Source organism: Rutidosis leptorrhynchoides, chromosome 11, assembly GCF_046630445.1.
Source record: "Rutidosis leptorrhynchoides isolate AG116_Rl617_1_P2 chromosome 11, CSIRO_AGI_Rlap_v1, whole genome shotgun sequence".
NCBI classification, from domain to species: Eukaryota; Viridiplantae; Streptophyta; class Magnoliopsida; order Asterales; family Asteraceae; genus Rutidosis; species Rutidosis leptorrhynchoides.
Window position 1 is genome coordinate 211,504,170 of NC_092343.1, and position 18,919 is coordinate 211,523,088.

The following is an 18,919-nucleotide window of genomic DNA, read 5'->3' on the forward strand; positions in this document are numbered from 1 at the left end:
TTTCTTGACGGTATAGATGTGAAAGTTAAATGAAGTCAAGACAGGTGATCGGTGTAGGGTTTGTTTAATTCTCAAGTGGGAGATTGTTCTGTTTGAAGATTAAACTTAGAGACCGAGTCTTGTTTAAATTAGAAACAAAGTTGAACAACTTGGTGGGCAAGTCGAACTTGGTGGACAAGTATAACTTGGGGGACACGAAAAAAATTCTCTGGTTTGCGTCCGTGGACTAAACTCTTTTCCGTGTTTGAATTTGCGATATAACCACGTTAAATTTCTTGTGTCATTTACATTTATTTTTATCGTTTTATGCTCTAGCTAATTCGTTTGTCGTTCGTGGGTTAGTGATTGTGATCAATCACTTGTCTTGTTTGATTGTCTTGTTTGGGGTCCGCGAATTCCTAACACTTTAAGAATATTATATCCGGGTTCAAATCTACTCGGGGGTTCTCACCGATTTCGGTTGCCTAACGGGACGAGTTGGTTTTCTCTGAAACGTGAGTGTGTTAAATATGAACGAGTTGGTGGTTTCTATTCCGTCAATTATTCTAAAATGGCCGTTTAAAAAAAAAGGAGAATCGGTGCAAGTGGTAATATTTTATAAATTGTACAAACGACTAGAATGCTCTACTTTCAACGTTGAAACATGAGTTTTGATTACTAGGATTAAAAAATAAAGTATATAATCAAGATCCATACCACTACTGATTTTCATCTTATTTTAAATTGCCTAGTTGCATGCTATTAATTGAATATTAGTTCACACCCAACATGCAATAGTTATAGTTATATTATATTTAAATTTAAACCATTATGTTTTACAGATAATAATACAAGTTAAATTAAGTACTTATAAAGAACTCAGAATGCAAGCTTCAAGGCCGGAACTTGAGTTGTTATTACTAGAAATAGAAAAGAAATAAAAACTAGAAAATGGAGTCAAGATACATATCACTACAACTTTCTATATTCATATTTTTTGTATGTTTCACACAGTTTTCAAACTCCAAATCAATTGTAAAAAAGCTTCCTGGCTTCCGTGGTGATCTTCCTTTCACTTTTGAAACTGGGTATGTTAAGTTTTACTTTCTTTTAATATAATTCTTTAAAATAAATAAAATTATATGATAAAAACTTGTTTATGCTTATTTGTTTTAATTTTTAAAAGGTATGTTGGAGTGGGGGAAAACGAAGATGTGCAATTTTTTTATTATTTTATTGAGTCTCAAAGAAACCCATCTCAAGATCCTCTTCTTCTTTATCTTACCGGAGGTCCAGGCACTTCTGGACTCTTTCCTCTGCTCTATCAAATAGGTAAATATTATTAAGATTTTAATGTGTTTTTAATTTTTGTTATAATTATAATTTCAGTGGCAGATGACCCTCAAAAGATTTCAAAATTATTATAATTTTTGTTTGGGTAAATATACTCATAGATGTGACATTTATAAACAATGAGTGAAATAGTTATTGTAACCCATGTATTTGATATTTGATGATAAAAGATAACCATCCTATTGGCCCAGTCTCATGTTAAAACCTGACCGATAGATAAAGTTGAAAAAAAATAGTGGCGAATCTAGGATTAAAATTCAATTGGTCACAAAAAAATTTATGCTAATTGTAGTTGAAGAACTTTTTTATGGCTCTTTACCAAAACAAACTACAAATCATTAAAATATATCATGTCATGTAGTTTTATAGTCGTATTTAGTGGTGTGGTATACAATTTGAAATTACTTTGTTAAAAATATTTCCGAACTAATGATGTCACGAATTGCCCCTGAAAAACACAGTTACGAGATAATCCGAGTAATTAAAGTTACTAGAACGTTTACGAGATAACCCGAGTAATTAAAGTTACTCAGATCGCGCCATCGAAAACCTCATCCCTTTAGGTTCTATTTGATGATGATTATATCAATAAATCTTTATGTTGATGCAGGTCCACTGAGTTTTCATGTCGACAATTCATTGAAGAAAAACGTTACTTTGCAACTGAATCCGTATTCATGGACAAAGGTTGACACTCATTTTATAAGATAATATATATATTTATTTATCAAGTTAACTCGTGCCTTTAAAGTCAAGTTTCTTTAAATAAATAAACACTTTTAGTCGAATTGTGTAGTCGTATACAACGTAACAAATTGCTAAACCAAACATCAATAAGATATGTACCGACAAAGAATGTTTGAATTTTGTAGGAAGCAAATGTTATATTCCTGGATCTACCAGCTGGTGTAGGATTTTCATATGCTAAAACCTTTGAAGCATCACAGAGTAGTGATTCTCTGTTAGCTATACAAAGTTATGAGTTTCTAAGAAAGGTGAGATTTTGGTTGTATTTAACACATTAGATTAATTTTAGGTTTTTGCTGACGACAACTTTAAGGGCTGCTGTTATAATGCATAAATGCTTGTACATGGAGGTTACTTGTGGTTATTGAATTTACAATACTTTAATGCATGTTAACGACGGCCATTACGGGCGTCGTTAGCAAAATCTTTTTTGATTTTATTTGAACAATTTTTTAAGTTTTATGTGATGGGTTTATGTAAATAATGCAGTGGTTTGTGGAGCACCCCAGGTTTCTCAAAAATCCTTTGTACATATCTGGGATTTCATACATGGGCATTCTTGTACCGGTTGTTACTTTCGAAGTATACAAAGGTAAGCTAATCTTGCGATACAAATATGCGAAGTTTAACGCAATGATGGTATGTTAGGCTTTAGGTAACTATCCTCATATAACCTAGTTATTGGCACCTGATTTCCTTACAAGAAGTGTCAGATTCAAACCTTAGTAGCAGCATAACCTCAGTAGCAGCATATCTTGAATGACTATAGAAAAGGGTCTGAAATGGGATAATTCCGGTTTGACCGGAAAAAAAAATACTCCTTTTCTCCGGATAGTTGAACAGGAAACTTGTCCATTTTACTTGTTATAGATGTAGTTGGCATACTCAGTGTAAATTAAAAAAAAAAAAAAAAAAAAAAAGAAAAGAAAAGAAAAAGAAAGATGTTTCGTATACAAATGTAGCCGTAAATCTAATTTAGGTTTAATTGATGATTCAATGAAATCGCTATAAGGACCATGAAAGTCGATTTATTCACATCAGAATTCTATTAGTCGCACTACGTAATATTTCCTGATTTATATGCAGGTAATGAACAAGGAAATCAGCCCCAACTGAATATCAAAGTATATATCTAACTCTGTAAGCTTTATAAAACAATTTTACCATTGATAAGTATTAATTGCTTACTACATTCACATCTCATTTAATTTGTAATTAGTTTACTACAAACTTACTCCTTTGGATTGCAGTTTAAATGACAAAATGACAGAAACATTTAATCAGCTAAGAATTTATTTATAGAATACAAATATAACTATCATTTTTCTATTTTACAGGGATGCCTAATTGTAAGCCCTCTCACGGATAAATTTATCGACTTCAATTCAAGAGTAGAGTTTTCTCACCGGGTAGCACTTATATCAGACGAAATATATGAGGTAACAAAAGAATATCATCATAATATTATGACAAACATAGTGAATTTCTTGTGTCATGAAATTTTTTTGTTTGTTGTATTTCAGTCAATAAAAGCTACATGTGACGGCAACTATGTATACGTCAATCCAAGCAACACCCTATGTTCGGATAATCTTAAGAGGATGGATGATGTAAGCCTCTGCCTTAATAACTTTGATCTGATATGCAGATTTTTATATATTGCTACTCTAATCCGAATTCCCTATTTCAGTGCTTAAGCGATATCAACTTCTCGGATGTATTGGAGCCTGTGTGTGACGATTTAAATCCGGCCCCAGATTGCTCTGTAATTTTTCTATCAGAAATTTTTTTCTGTTCTGTTTTTTTACCCAATATAGTTTTTATTTAAATCTTTTTTATTGCTTTTACCTGTTCTGTTTTTTTTTTTTTTTTTTTTTTTTTTTTTTTTTTTTTTTTAAGTTAGTTTGGTAATGAGGATACTCGGAAAATATGACATTTACAATTTATATTTTTAGGCTGCTACCAAGGTAGTTTTAGATGCGTGGGCAAATGATAAAGATGTCCAGAAAGCTCTACATGTTCGCGAGGTTCGTTGTTTACTTTGTGACGACACAATTACAACTTATAACTTTATTTACTTCAACGCATATAGTTTAAAATGTCGTTTTCTTCTTGTGCAGGGTACGATTGGCTTGTGGGAAAAAACCAACGAAACGATACATTGGACATTAGGAAAAAATGACTCATTAGCTTACTCATATGACGTCTTCAGTGTTGTTTCCTACCATCAGGAACTTGTTAACAGAAAATCCGAAGTGCTAATCATAAGGTACGATTGATATCTAAAGAACATATATATGAGCTTTATTTTTAAAATTAAAACTCTCTTGATTTTTTAAAATATAATTGCAGCGGTGATCATGATCTAACATTCCCATACGTGGGAACAGAGAAATGGATAAAATCGCTCAATCTTTCGGTTGTAAGTCCATGGAGTCCATGGTTTGTTGATACTCAAGTCGCTGGGTGAGTTGGTATTTGACCTTACAATTACCATATTTTCTTTTTAATAAACCATGTTATTTAGTAGTATGCAAAAGCTTCATTGAAAACTAATCAAACTGATTATGGAGTACTATTTTTGCAGATATAAGACCGGATATAAAAAGAATGAGTACTCGCTAACATATGTAACAATCAAGGTATGAAATTAAACATGAAACTTTGGAATGTTAAAAGATTAGTAGACAAGAACTCGGAATAGGAACTGAGTCGTTTATGCGTTATGCAGGGTGCGGGTCATGCTGTGGCGTTGAACAAGCCTAAAGAAGCTTTTGCCATGGTGAATGGGTGGCTCGATTCTCGTATTTATTTAAGTGATTCCTAAGTTTACTAAATTCATCTTTGTTAGCAATGCTCTTAATGATTTTATTAAATTATTGTTGTGAAATAAAAGACGTCATGTAGCAATGTTATCAATGACTTTATGATTTGGTAATCTTTTTTTTTTTTTTTTTTTTTTTTTTTTTTTTTTTTTTTTGATAATTATGGTACAACAAAATAAGATTTACAACTTTAAATTAGACATACCCAATTGAGAGCTATTATATATTTCTACCTAAAAATTGACTTCGAGTAAAACATATAAAAATAGAAATAAACCTATACAATACCATATTTTTGTATTTATAATGTTATTATTCGATCAAAACCTACTATGACACTACTGGTAAAACACAAATATGATATGAGTTGTTGATTTACACCAATGTATGGAAATGATGCATGGAATTAGAGAGCTCCTAATGGTGTTAGCTTAGTCCTTCAAGGCTAGCTCCCACATAAGCACTTTCTTCCCAGGACTACTCAAATAAATTGAAACCCGCTATATTAATTAATTATTTATGTACAAATTTTGGAACACCATATACAAGTGAAGAAAACAACTTGATCCGTCCACAAATCTTACAAGAAAGCACGAGAGAAAGGGCAGACTACCTGGGCGGAAGGGAGGATACCTTGCTACCATTGGTGTCCTCTTGGGCGGACTTGTGGGTGGGCTTGTGGGCGGACGGTTGGGAGTACCCTTGTAAATACATCATTTCCCCACTTAAACAACTGAGCCGTTCATTCTACAGCTACCTTTACCCCTTCCCTCGTAATACACACTTTTACAAAAACACTTTTATCTTGTAACCATTAACCAACACTTCAGATATTTATCTCTGTTACTGAACCTGTTCATCATAATTATACATAGGGAAAATTGTTCAAAATACACTTTTTTTTAAGGCTTCAAACAAAATATATTTTAAAAAAAAAAATTGTCTTTTTACACCATTCAGTAGACGGAATTTCTGTCTACCACATTTATCTGTCGTCTACTACCATTTTTACAAAGTAGTAGACAGTAACAACAAGGTAGTAGACAGTGAGAACAAAACAGTAGACAGCCAATTACAAGGTAGCTGACCGTCTACTGCCTTGTTGTTATTGTCTACTACCTTGTTGTAGGTGTCGACACCAATAATACATATCAGTCGACTCCTACAACAAGGTATGTTGGTGATTTTAGTGTTATCAACAATCATTTTAGTTAATTGGGATTTACTAGAAAGCAAAAGATTATCGAATTAAGCTCAATGACGAGTTTGGAGAGTGCGGAGTGCACGCTCGTTCGAGTTGATTTAATAAGGTCTTGTAAATTACATCTTTTGATGAAAGGTAACCATGAATGGTTACATCATTTCATGAAGAGTGATATCATTATCTAAAAGGTGTAAACGAAGAGTTGCATCTTTTAGTTGAAAGGTTGCATATTTGCATTGAAGGGTTACATTCTTTCGTCGCACCTTTTCACCTCTTATATATAGAGGACTTTGTTTTCATCAACAAACAGAAAATACACACATATTCTCTAACAATTTGATCAGTGATTTCATTGCCAAAAACACTGATTGCGTTCTTGTCTTATCCCTGTAAAGATTTCGTGCAACCGAGGCAATCGTAGGGTCGAAATACTTTATAGAGAAAGTGAATACACGATTCAAGAACGAATCCGGCAGTCAATTCATACCCGATTTCTAACAAATCTATAAAGTAATTTTGTGATAATTTTGTTTCTATGAATCGTATAAGACATATGGGATTTGATATGGACTTTTGTGTGATAAATCTGTTGGGTGTATCATACGTGTGAGATGTGGGATATTAATTTTAAGAACAACATATGGTGTTTTAGGATGTTTGCATGATGCGGTTACCAAGTAATCATTCAGATTGAATGAAAATTTTGACATTCCATTGTTCGATGATTATTTGGGTTGCAAATTGGTTGGAGATCCAGGAGATGTGTATTGGAAGCATATGTTTCAAGAATAACTTGTATGATGGAATAACCAACGATACCGAGTACGCATTTTCTATCTATCTTCTTCACTTTTATGCCATGTTTAACATAAATTGAATGCAAGCATGAAACTTACACGAACGAATTAACAAGATGCCATGATAAAGTACTTTATATGGTGGTGTTTGGTCACCATACAAATTTTGGTTGTAATTTCATGCACGGTAAACAGAAATTTATGTTTATGGTATGACAAATATTATGGGTAGAATTAATTTGCTTTCCCTCGAAATGAAGCCAGTCTATGTTTGAAAGGTTTTCAAACTAATACCAAATATTCAAGGGTGTGTTAAAAGGATTAATTTTTAACGAAATGGTTTTATGAAATTAATTCTTAAAATCATTTAATCTTTGGAATCACGCATATTTAAGATTGTCTGACCCTTGAATGAATTAACTTCGTACAATTAATTCAAATACCTGAGACTTCATGTGGTTTCTGTATTAACAATTTTGATGGGATTTATTCCTTATCATTATTGTTGAGATTAATTAGAAACAAAGACTTGTTAATGGGACCTCTAGTTATTCTGTTGCATTCGTTAGAATGATTATTACAAGATTAATATCCACATCTATAGACAGGCAATTAATGAATGGTGCAATTAACCGTTGATACGTTAGAGCGGTTAACGGGAAAAATTCGCACTTATTGAATTGACACAACTTAGTGTCGGTCACATATTTGCATGATACATCACAGACTTTGCAAATGTAGCATTTATATATCGGGATTGTAAACACAAGTCACTTTCTTGATGAATATTCTAAAATTCATATTATACTAAAACGTAAATATATGAGATATAATTACTCGGACCATTGTGACCATTAGTTGTGGAGGTAGTATATGTATATGTATATATACGTGCATCATGTACGGATACATAGAGTGTCAATAAAAAGAAGGTTGTAATATTTTCTTTGGATGATTGACATGGAAACCCCTCATGGATTGTTGATAATTGTGATCATTTGAAAAGTCACAAAACAATCTTGTATGGTTATGAAATGTCTGTTTGTTACTAAATGAAATGACCATGAAATTTTTATTATTGGTGAGGTATGTCCACAAACTATTTGATGATCTATCAAGTTGGTCTTAGTTAGTAAAAGGAATATGTTTTAATATGGAATGAAGATTAGATGTTGCTTAATTGTTTTCAATTACCGGTATGCTTTGAAAATTGGCGGGATGATGTATGTGATTACATTAAGTGACCAATATAGCATGGTGTTGGAGGGATTAAGAATGGTCTAGAATAATGCATTGTGATGTAGTTTAAGTATTTTAATACTTTAAAGCCAACCATGGTTTATGGTTTAATTCACAATGAGAAACCTTGTAGCATATTTAAAATATATTGAGTTTACTATTGATCATTAAGATGATACATCTACAAGTTGTTGATTTTACAATTGGTATAGATGTGGTATCTTGGATCAAAAGAATGATGTTGAGATTATTGACATTATAAACTTGTCGTCATTACTTCTTGGTTCTATAAGTGGATTGACTAAGGTATGTTTATAATAATAATCTTACCATCTAATGTAATGGTAATAATTGTGTACACAAGGATAACAGGGATACATTATCCAGGGTGTATAAATTATATGTTTACACTGATTACTTGTGGAAAGTGGGCGTATACACGGACTAATCAATCAATTGATTTAAGTACTCACGCGTATCTTATGATATAATAAGAATTTGGTAAGTCCTTGGATCAAAGGATTACTAAAGAAAATTGATTGAAGTCGAAGTGAATGAGAGTAAAGTCCAATTAGATCCCTAGGTATGGGATGTCCTATGACTAAGGCATATAGTTAAATGTACAAGGAAAAGTCTAGACACTTATGCCTTAGACAAATTATGTTTCGTGAGGTTAATCACGAATGAAGTGATGTATGTGGATTTTGTTGGATTACAACAAAGTTTGACTAAATCACTTGACAAAAGCATTAGCCGGAAGCGCGCGAAAGTTGGCTAATGATGTGGGATTGAAGTCCATTAAATCTTCTAAAGTGAGACGCCCAATTCCCTTCTAGTACAACGCTAGGAGCTGAATTCAATGAGGTAAGCTTACTTTCTGAAGATTGAAACACATAAATATACTGATCCCAAAGTATGTGTTTAGACCCGTAAGTGAAGTTAGGTTGAAGTTTAACTTCTTAATAGTTCTTTTGAAAAATTGCAAATGCGGGTGCAAGACTAAAAGAGCTACCTATGTGAACATGAAATTTTGCTGCTTCAATGGAGCTTTGGACTTAGTTGCCAATATGTTCACTGAAGGATTGGGACACATGGCTTGTAATAGTGTCAAGATTGTCTTAGGGATATGTAAGAAACTGATGTGTATAATATTTTATAGTCTTCATATGAGTGGAAGGGTTCAATTTCTGAAACACCCTGATACTCGAATTCTCGTAAATATTATACTAAGTGAAAATTCAATTTCTGAAACATTTTCATTTATGCATTGGTTTGTTCTGTTTGTTTAATTATTTTAGTAAATCAAGGATTACACTAAAATGGGGGGATTTGTTGGTGATTTTAGTGTTATCAACAATCATTTTAGTTAATTGGGATTTACTAGAAAGCAAAGGATTATCGAATTAAGCTCAATGACGAGTTTGGAGAGTGCGGAGTGCACGCTCGTTCGAGTTGATTTAATAAGGTCTTGTAAATTACATCTTTTGATGAAAGGTAACCATGAATGGTTACATCATTTCATGAAGAGTGATATCATTTTCTAAAATGTGTAAACAAAGAGTTGCATCTTTTAGTTGAAAGGTTGCATATTTGCATTGAAGGGTTACATTCTTCCGTCGCACCTTTTCACCTCTTATATATAGAGGACTTTGCTTTCATCAACAAACAGAAAATACACACATATTCTCTAACAATTTGATCAGTGATTTCATTGCCAAAAACACTGATTGCGTTCTTGTCTTATCTCTGTAAAGATTTCGTGCAACCGAGGCAATCGTAGGGTCGAAATACTTTATAGAGAAAGTGAATACACGATTCAAGAACGAATCCGGCAGCCAATTCATACCCGATTTCTAACAAGGTAGTAGACAGTAACAACAAGGCAGTAGACGATCAGCTACCTTGTAATTGGCTATCTACTGCTTTGTTCTCACTGTCTACTACCTTGTTGTTACTGTCTACTACTTTGTAAAAATGGTAGTAGACGACAGATAAAGGTGGTAGACAGAAATCTCGTCTACCGAATGGTGTAAAAAGGCAATTTTTTTAAAAAAAGTGTATTTTATTTGAAGCCTTAAAAAAAGTATATTTTCATCAATTTCCCTTATACATGCATCATTTAAAGAAAATGGGATGGATAGAATGTTGGCTTCGGATTGGGCCTACAGGCCCAAATTTATAGTTCGACTTTGGTTCCGGACCACTATTTGGTCCGTTCCAGAATTTTGGTTTTTTAAAAATCTTCTGTTTTTAAACTGTAAATAAATATAGTTGCATGTGTAACACAAAGCCAAGCTTACTCGGATTGTTGGTGCGTGTGTTTATGGTGTAAAGAACCTATATGTTCTATTCCTGAGCCTTGGTTAATTTTTGATTTATTTTAATTTTAACATTGTGTGTATTGTGCGATTACATAGTTCGTGGTTTTCGTGCAGAAGAGCACGTTAACCACCCACTTAACTTTGTTTAGATCAATACATACACATTATAAACTACTCTTCTATTGAAACAAGTGCATCAATACATGAGTTCTTCTATAACGTCCATTAGAATTGTTATAAATCAAACCAAAATCACCTAAGTTCGACTCTAGCAAAAGTCAAACGATTTAGGTCGGGAGAATAATCTAGCAGTTAACTGAGCCAGATTAAGGATTGATTAGGCTAGAATTAATCATACAAGGATTCTAAAAAGGAACTTGCGGGCATAGCCCAACAGTTCACCCCATGTACTTTGTGTCATGGGATAGGGAGATGTCATGGGTTCGATCCTTAGGGATGACATAATTTTCTTTAAAACAATTGAACACCAATAATGGTGGTATAATATTGACCCTATAGGGAGGTTTTACCGGATTCGTTCACGGACCTCTACCCAGGAACACTGCCCGAATGGATGTGTTCTCGGGTACCGTCGATCGGGTTCGAGTTTCCGCCCGAACGTGTGTGATACGTTCAAATGATGAGGGTCGTTGAAATAAATGATCTAATGATGCCAAAAAAAATCGTCGTTAAAAAAAAAAGACCCTAAAAAGAAAAATAATATATCTAACATAAGTTTTGATAGATCCACATAAATTTTCTATACTACCCTTCCTTAAGGCTGCATTCTTGAGTTTTTTTCTAAGCGGAAAGGAAAGGATTAGGATGGATAAAGTACTAATCAATCATTCTCGAGTTTTTTTTAGTAAAGAAAGGACCGGAGAGGAGTGAATTTGGAAGAAGAATATATGGGCTTTTTACATAGATCACAATCACCTCAATTTTGAGATGATTGGAGTGGAAAACAAATCTCATATAGATATAAGGATCATTATACCTATAACCCTATTACTCATATTATTTTTATTTCTCTAATAAGCCGTCTTCTACATAACTACGACCATACTCAATGACACAAAATTGTAGCGGAGCTCGTCACAGCTTATATGTTAACGTTTATATGTCAAAATCTATCGTCTTAAAGCTTGTATATAATATACGTATCACCAAAGTCTCAAAAGAACTTGCATATACAATAAGTAAAATACTGTATTATATTTGATTGTTAATTCTTGTCTTAGGATTAAAAGTAAACATATTATGATACATGACTTAATTAGTAAAGAGGTTTTGTATGCATCGAAATACCATTTTTTTTAATCTTGACTTAATTTGATATTTACAATTCAGTTTTCACCTAATTTGCATTCATTAAAAAGGAGAATTGTAAAATCATATATTCTAATTACATTTTCTTTTCCATTCTATTCAACTCAACTCAAGAATATACCTAACAAATTTAATATTACATTATATTCCATCATTTTTCTCCCCTTCTCTTTCCATCCTATTCTTTTCCATTGAAAAAAAACTCGAGAACACATTGTAAATGATGTCTTACACAACTTTTTTGTTAAAGTTTTTTGAAAGATATTTTTAGAAAAAACATCAAATGATGGTGATATACTTGAATGTTAGATATATCATCTTCCTTCTAGAAAGTTACATAAATCAATTACTCTCTTTACTAAAACTCATACTCAACTACAGTTCATTTTGGGACAATGTTCAGTCACATTTATATAACTTCGCATTCATGGAATATTCAGGTGTTGAACCTCACTCTGAAACAAAAGGAGGTTCGGGATATTGTTAATTCTAATAAGTTGTGTGTATGTGTGGTTCTTGAGTCTCACGTGGCTATTAATAACATGAATAATATTTGCTCATAGATGTTTCCGTCTTGGAACTGGTCGTTTAATAATGGTGTGTAATCACGACACGAGAATAATTATTGGTTGGGACCCGGGGATTGTTCAGCTCGTGATTATTAATGTGACATATCATTTGATAAATTGCTTGGTTTGGTCTATTAATAATGATTGGCATGTCTTTGTTTCGTTTATGTATGCGGACAATGGTCATATTAGAAGACGATTGTTATGGAACGACTTAGAGCATGCATAGTGGTTTTGTTGGGAATGAGCCTTGGTTATTAATGGGTTATTTCAATGTGTCTCTTCCTTCAGACAAATCGACTGTTGGTAGTTCTTCATGTACTCTTGCTATGAGAGAGTTTCAGGAGTGTGTCGATCGTTTATGTATGACGGATATTTGAAACCAACGTCCTCGTGTGTTGTTGAGTACTTTGAAGAAAATTGATCGGGTAATGGGTAATGATTTTTTCATCGATAAATATACTAATGCATATGATGTTTTTAGTCCTTATAGGATTTCTGATTATTGCCCGGTTGTGATTAAAATCCCATTAGACAGAAACTCTAAGCCAAAACCTATTAGGTTTTCTAACTTTGTTACTCATCATGAGGATTTTAAACAGACTGTGTGTAATACTTAGAAGCAGGAGATTACCGGTCACGCATTATTTAGACTAGTAAAAAATTTGCGGTTACTTAAGAAGCCTATGCGTAAGCTAATGTGGTCTAGAGGTAATATTCACAAAAAGGTGGAGTTTCGAGCTAAGCTGGATGTAGCACAACAACAGCTTGATTCGGTTCCTTTCTCTCTTGAAAAACGTGAGATGGAGAGGGATGCATTGAAAGAATATAATGAAGTTGTGATTCATGAGGAGAGTTTTTTGATACAAAAGTCGAAGAATGAATGTCTTCGAGTCGGAGATTTTAAATCTGGTTTTTTCAATAAAGTTGTCAAGATATAGCGAACAAGAGTAGGATTCAGTCCGTATGTGATGGTAATGGAAATTTTGTTGAAGGGTCTGATGTCCCAAAGGTTTTTGTTGAGCATTATGAGTTGTTTTTGGGCTCAACGAATACGTGCAATGAATCACTGATCCAGCAGTTTGTGTTCGAAAAGAATTAGTGACCAACATAATATTTTTTAAAAATTAAAATAGAATTATTTGATGATATATTACAAAAATAGAAATTCAAACTCGATTTTTATAAAAAAAATAGGGAAACCGATCATTTGATTGCCGGTTTGCAAGATTTGGTGTGACGCCCCGTACAAAACCATCGTGTACGAATCATCAACAACAGGATCATTACAAAGTCAAACACTGTATGCTATTTCAAAACAAGTTTGCATTCATAATAAAAGGGTGACGTCGTAACCAACGTCAAATGTTTAACAACCCAAAAGTATGCTTCTACGAATAGTAAACATATGTAATAGTACGTGACCCATAGGTCGTTACAAATATATCGTTTCAGAAGTTTCATGTTTGAATGCAAAATAACGTTTCATGCGGTGACATCTCTAATAAGCGCAGCGGGTGTCTACAAAGCATGACTAGTACAGCGGAAGCACGCAAACCTTAAGCACCTGAGAAATACATGCTTAAAAACGTCAGCACGAATGTTGGTGAGCTATAGTTTAAGTATAACAGTAATATAAGGTAGGCCACGAGATTTCAGTGCTACAAAGAGCGTTTCAAAACAGTAATCCAAATCAGTATGTTTAAGTATATGCTCAACCGTGGGCACTCGGTAACTAACTTAACGTTTATACCCCCTGAAAGTACACTTGGCAAGTGCGTATGTTTACGAAGTATTAAACACCCGTTAAATGCTAGCGCTACTAGCCCGAGTGGGGATGTCAAACTGTATGGATCAATATCTAAGATTCGCGTTCACCGGTTCAAAAACCAATGACTAAACGTTACCGAGCTAAAGGGAATGTTTATGCCGTTGTATAACCCACACATATATAAGTTTAAGTACTCGTGCCTAGTATGTAAAACGTAAAATGCGCATGTATTCTCAGTTCCCAAAATAGTTAAAGTAAAAAGGGAATGCTATAACTCACAATGATAAAGTAGCGGTAAGGTCGAGTCGCGAAATAAGCAAGTACGTAGGTCCGGAAAGTCCTCAACCTAAGTCAAATAGTACTAAGTCAGTAAATCGTCCGAATAGGTTTAAAAGTATGTAAATAAGGTCTTAAGGGTCATCATCATTCATCATTTAACAAAATGTGTAAAGTAAGTTTCGTTCGTGAAAAGAGTTTAAAACAAAGGCTGAGTTCGGTCATGCACCACGGCCTCTATACCTACTGAAATAAGGTGAGACCAGTGGCCATGGCTCCGTATATGAGTCCTTTAGTTGTGGTAAAAATACCAGAAGTAAACTCGTCTTCGTTTGACCGTGGCGACTGTATAAGTGCGAGTAGGTCAGAATTTTTCAGCACAACGTTAAAAGGACATAGGGACGATCGGACGGCCATAAATCCTAAACCGTAACTCGGATTAAGACGAGTCCTAAATGAAAAATTATATACTAGAAAAGAGCTATCTGAAAATCATCTTTACAGTAGTCCAGGTCGTACGGGTCAAACACAGAAACAGTAAAACAGTAGGGTCAGTAGGTTCTGGTGGTTCTTGGTGCTCGATGCTTATCATGGTTCTCATCCTTGATGCATATAGCTTCAAGTGTACAACTCGTTGATGTGTTTGCATCATTTTCACCAAGGTTTGACCATCATAATCCAAGTGTGAGACTAAGACATGAAGCACAACTCACTTAAGTGTTGCAAGTGTTTTGATGAACCAAAGTTACATCAAAGTCTTAGATTTAACACATACATGAAATATAAAAGAAATGTAGAACTTCAAACTTGAAAATAAACTAACTAATCAAGATCTTAAGATGTAGAACATAGTTCTTAGTTTGATCTTGAAGATCCAAGACTCAAAAGTCTAGATCTAACATAAGTGTACACAGTTATAATTAAAGAAAGCTTACTTACATGTTCTTGAACTTTTAAAGTTAACTTTTGTTCGAGATAAATGAGATCAAAGTTAACTAGTAACACTTGATCAATTTTAACCAACATACATGAATTTAAAGTGCATAATATAAGGAAATAAACTAAGTAAACTAGTAACTAGTTCATGGGTTGTTCATACTTTAAAGATTCAAACCAAAGTTTGATCTTTAAGAAAGTAAACTTTAAAGTTTACTAACATGAATTACAAGTATGCTTTCAACTCATGAACTTTCTTTCTTTTGAAACAATAAATGTAGAACATAACTAGAAAGTTAGTTCTTGTATGTTCTTGTTATGAACAAGATAAATGAAGAATGAAACTAGGTAGTTTGATTCTTGTAACTTGTAAGTAACAACAACTAGCAACTACAAGTAATTAAACATTTAAGCAAGAACAACAAACAAAAGAATGATGATGATGAATGTGTTGCTACGGTTTTTAAGACAAGAAATGAGGAAGAAAATGTTCATGTTACTTACACTATTTTGAGAGAAAAGTAAGAGGAAAAGTAGAGAGAAAAATGCAAGTAACTTTGTGTGTGTGAAGAGGTGAAGAATACAAGTGAGTGAAGTAGTCAAAAAAAAAAAAAAAAGAAACCAAACTCCACAAAAGGCCTTCTTGGCCGTCGGTCTTGCAAGGGTAAGGGGGGAGGGTTTAGTCCACTAGTCTCTTGTATGTTAAAGCTTAAAAGGTGGTTAATCAAAGGTGTATGCATGGGAACATGGGGTAACTAAACTAGTAACTAGATTCTTATGTAATAATCAAACTAGTTGTAACTTAATGGACTACTTACATGTGTAATGGGCTAACAAATCCATTTAGTTAAGTAGAGTGGGCTAACAAGTCCATTAAGGAAGTAGGGTGGGCTTCTTAAGTCCATTAACACTAATAAAGGCCCAAGTTCAAGTAACTAACAAGTTAGTCCAATAAAAGCCCAAGTAACTAACTAGTAACCATAGTTAATTAAAATGATTAATAAACTTAATCATGAATCTAAATAATATCTAGAAATATTATTTGTGAAAGTTTCGTGTGTCACAAAGACGTTTCGGGCATTTAAAGTCAAGTATGGTGTACCATGGTAACAAGTAAATGTAATCACATACATTTGTTTAATCACAAGTATTAATAATAACCATTATTAATTAAAGATGGAAAAGTCAGGGTCGTTACATTACCCACCTGTTAAAGAAAATTTCGTCCCGAAATTTTAAGGAGTGACCAAACAATGGTACCGTATTCGAATAAGAAGGAGCGTATCAAAGTTCCGTGAGTCTCGTGGGCTCAGAAGTAAGTTATTTACCCTGAAAGGTATTTCGGTGTATGAAAGTAAGAATAGGTATATGCCATTAATTAAGTCTCTTGTCCTAAGAGATCAACAAATTGATTTCGTTTTCGATTAACATGAGTATGTCATCTGAATGTATATCCACAAAAGGGAAAGATGGTGTGTTTAGCCTTACAGGCACCTTCAGTAAGCTGGATGCGTGAAATGCATCCTGAATATTTCTAAGCTCATCTAAAACATCGAGCGCTTATGTCGTAATACAAAGCTGACAGATAGAATGGAAAACATGGTGATCATAACCATGCGACTTGATGTCTGGATAGTGTTAGCCACGGATTTTACTAACCCCTTGATTTCAGAAGGAGGCCATAGGCATAAGAGACCCGATATTTAAGAACGTTTCATTTGAATAAGTGAATTGAAATTTAGCTAAAAGTGATCAATCGGACTGGCAAGCCATAATTATTTATAGTGTCTTCAGAACGGTCCGAACGAACAATGAGGGATATCACCTAGTTTACCATACTGCAGGTGAACCTATCCTTGGATGAAATGAAAACACAGTTCCGCGATGTAATTTCATCCTTTTAGTTACATGTTGAAGTTAGGGTTAACGTTAACTAGAGCAACATACAGTTGCAACCCATGAAGGAAGAAATATATAGAGTATCCACCTGAGTGTCGTAGATGTTTTAAGCGGTCTCTTCCCAAAAGGGATAACGAGATTCATAGGTTCTCAAAGTATCTTATATTATATTTCCAAAAGAAAGTCGCACGAAAGGCGTGAGAGTAAACTCTTCGAGTGGTTCGTTCTGAATTTATCTGTGTACTTAAGGGGACGAGCGGATGAGAAGATACGTGAACTCTTGGTCCTAAAGAATGGTTTATTTCGAGTGAAAAGAATCTCCAAAATGATTCTTGTATCTCAACATACTGATTCATAGAGATGATGTTTACGAGGGTGTTGCGTTTAGCCGTGAAATTTTGAGAGTAGGAACTCACCTAGTGCCTGTCCTACGATGGGGTGACTACTGAGTGTACCCTGGAAAACTGGTTTATCGGCCCGCGTTTTTATCATGTCTAACTTTAAAAAGAACATTTTATGGGTGCAGAGATTTTTTTTAACAAATTTTATAAAACCGCCATCCAAAGTGGCTCAAGATTTTTTAACAAAGATCTTAATAGTAAGTTTCATCCCTATCAGGGGCGAGAAAAAGTGTGATCCATACATGGTGTAGTCTAATACGAAAACCTTTAATAAAATCAACCAAGGGAGTGTTGAAAATCAAACCTTTGAACGCTTGTTGTGACAACGTAAACGGAACGAAGTTCCTAGTAAATTTAGAAGTAGGTACAACGTGTACCATTTTGCTCAAAACTTTTTGACTTAAGTTAAATAACTCGGTAAAGGAGCGGTTTTTAAATAATTTGAAGATATAACTTAGTATCAAAATAAGTAAGTATAAATTTATACATATATGATTTTATAAATCGTTTAAGTGACCGAAAAGTTTTTAGTACTTTCATTGTCTGTAAATCTTGTGAGGACCGCACAAATAAACAACGTGTAAAATTTTTAAAAAAATCATAGCTTTTCGTATTTCAGAGGTTACGATTTGAAAAAGGTTGAGTGGAAAATCTTTGAATCATCGGGTGACCGGTTACCAGGTAATGAAAACTAATGACATAAATGTAGTTTTGGTAATTATCAGGACACAAGTCTTTGGGCCAAAATATTCACGTGCGAAGCCGTACGAAGGATAGAGCACGAGGATGAGAAGTTAATTGCTTCTTGAATTTGCAAAATGCCAAATAGGTCGTGACTAAAAATAAAGTCGGAATACTGATGGTGTTAATATTACTAAATGAGAGTTTCTTGGAATGAGTTAGGACTTAGTGTTATGTAAGAAAGAGCATTGTTCCAACAGGTGTGGTGAAATAAATCCATGGGGTAACGCAATAGTTTTGAATGGTTTATGTGGATGTCCGAAGGCCTTGCATGACGTGGTAGTCAGTGCCTTTATCACATACACATGAATCTCTTGATTTCGACGGTTATAAAGCCTTTATGATGACTTGGATACGAATAACACGAAAAGTTTTATATAATAAGCAACGAAAGTTTTATAGAAATTGTTTATGGTGACAATGTAAGAGAAGAAACGAAGTTCTTGGTAAATTTGGGTTAAGTACAACACGTACCGTTCAAAGTATAATATCCGTTTGAATGAAAGATTTGATTTGTAAGAGTGAAAGTAAA

The 18,919-nt window shown here is 33.7% G+C and overlaps 1 protein-coding gene across 1 annotated transcript; it reads left to right on the forward strand.

The window, feature by feature from the left end:
• The first annotated feature begins 930 nt into the window (after positions 1-930).
• Positions 931-4,906, forward strand: LOC139877629 (serine carboxypeptidase-like 16). The gene is made up of 14 exons (XM_071865055.1): positions 931-1,067; positions 1,166-1,311; positions 1,943-2,019; positions 2,205-2,327; positions 2,569-2,671; positions 3,166-3,203; positions 3,417-3,518; positions 3,603-3,689; positions 3,770-3,844; positions 4,035-4,106; positions 4,200-4,348; positions 4,432-4,545; positions 4,667-4,721; positions 4,811-4,906. The coding sequence occupies exons 1-14, from the start codon at positions 931-933 to the stop codon at positions 4,904-4,906; spliced, it is 1,374 nt and encodes a 457-aa protein (XP_071721156.1).
• The last annotated feature ends 14,013 nt before the right edge of the window (positions 4,907-18,919 follow it).

Bases quoted from the DNA above. Each gene is read 5' to 3' on its own strand.
- LOC139877629 (XM_071865055.1), top strand. From the start codon at position 931: ATGGAGTCAAGATACATATCACTACAACTTTCTATATTCATATTTTTT. The intron at 3,690-3,769 runs GTAAGCCTCTGC...TCCCTATTTCAG, and splicing joins ATCTTAAGAGGATGGATGAT to TGCTTAAGCGATATCAACTT. The intron at 3,845-4,034 runs GTAATTTTTCTA...TTATATTTTTAG, and splicing joins ATCCGGCCCCAGATTGCTCT to GCTGCTACCAAGGTAGTTTT.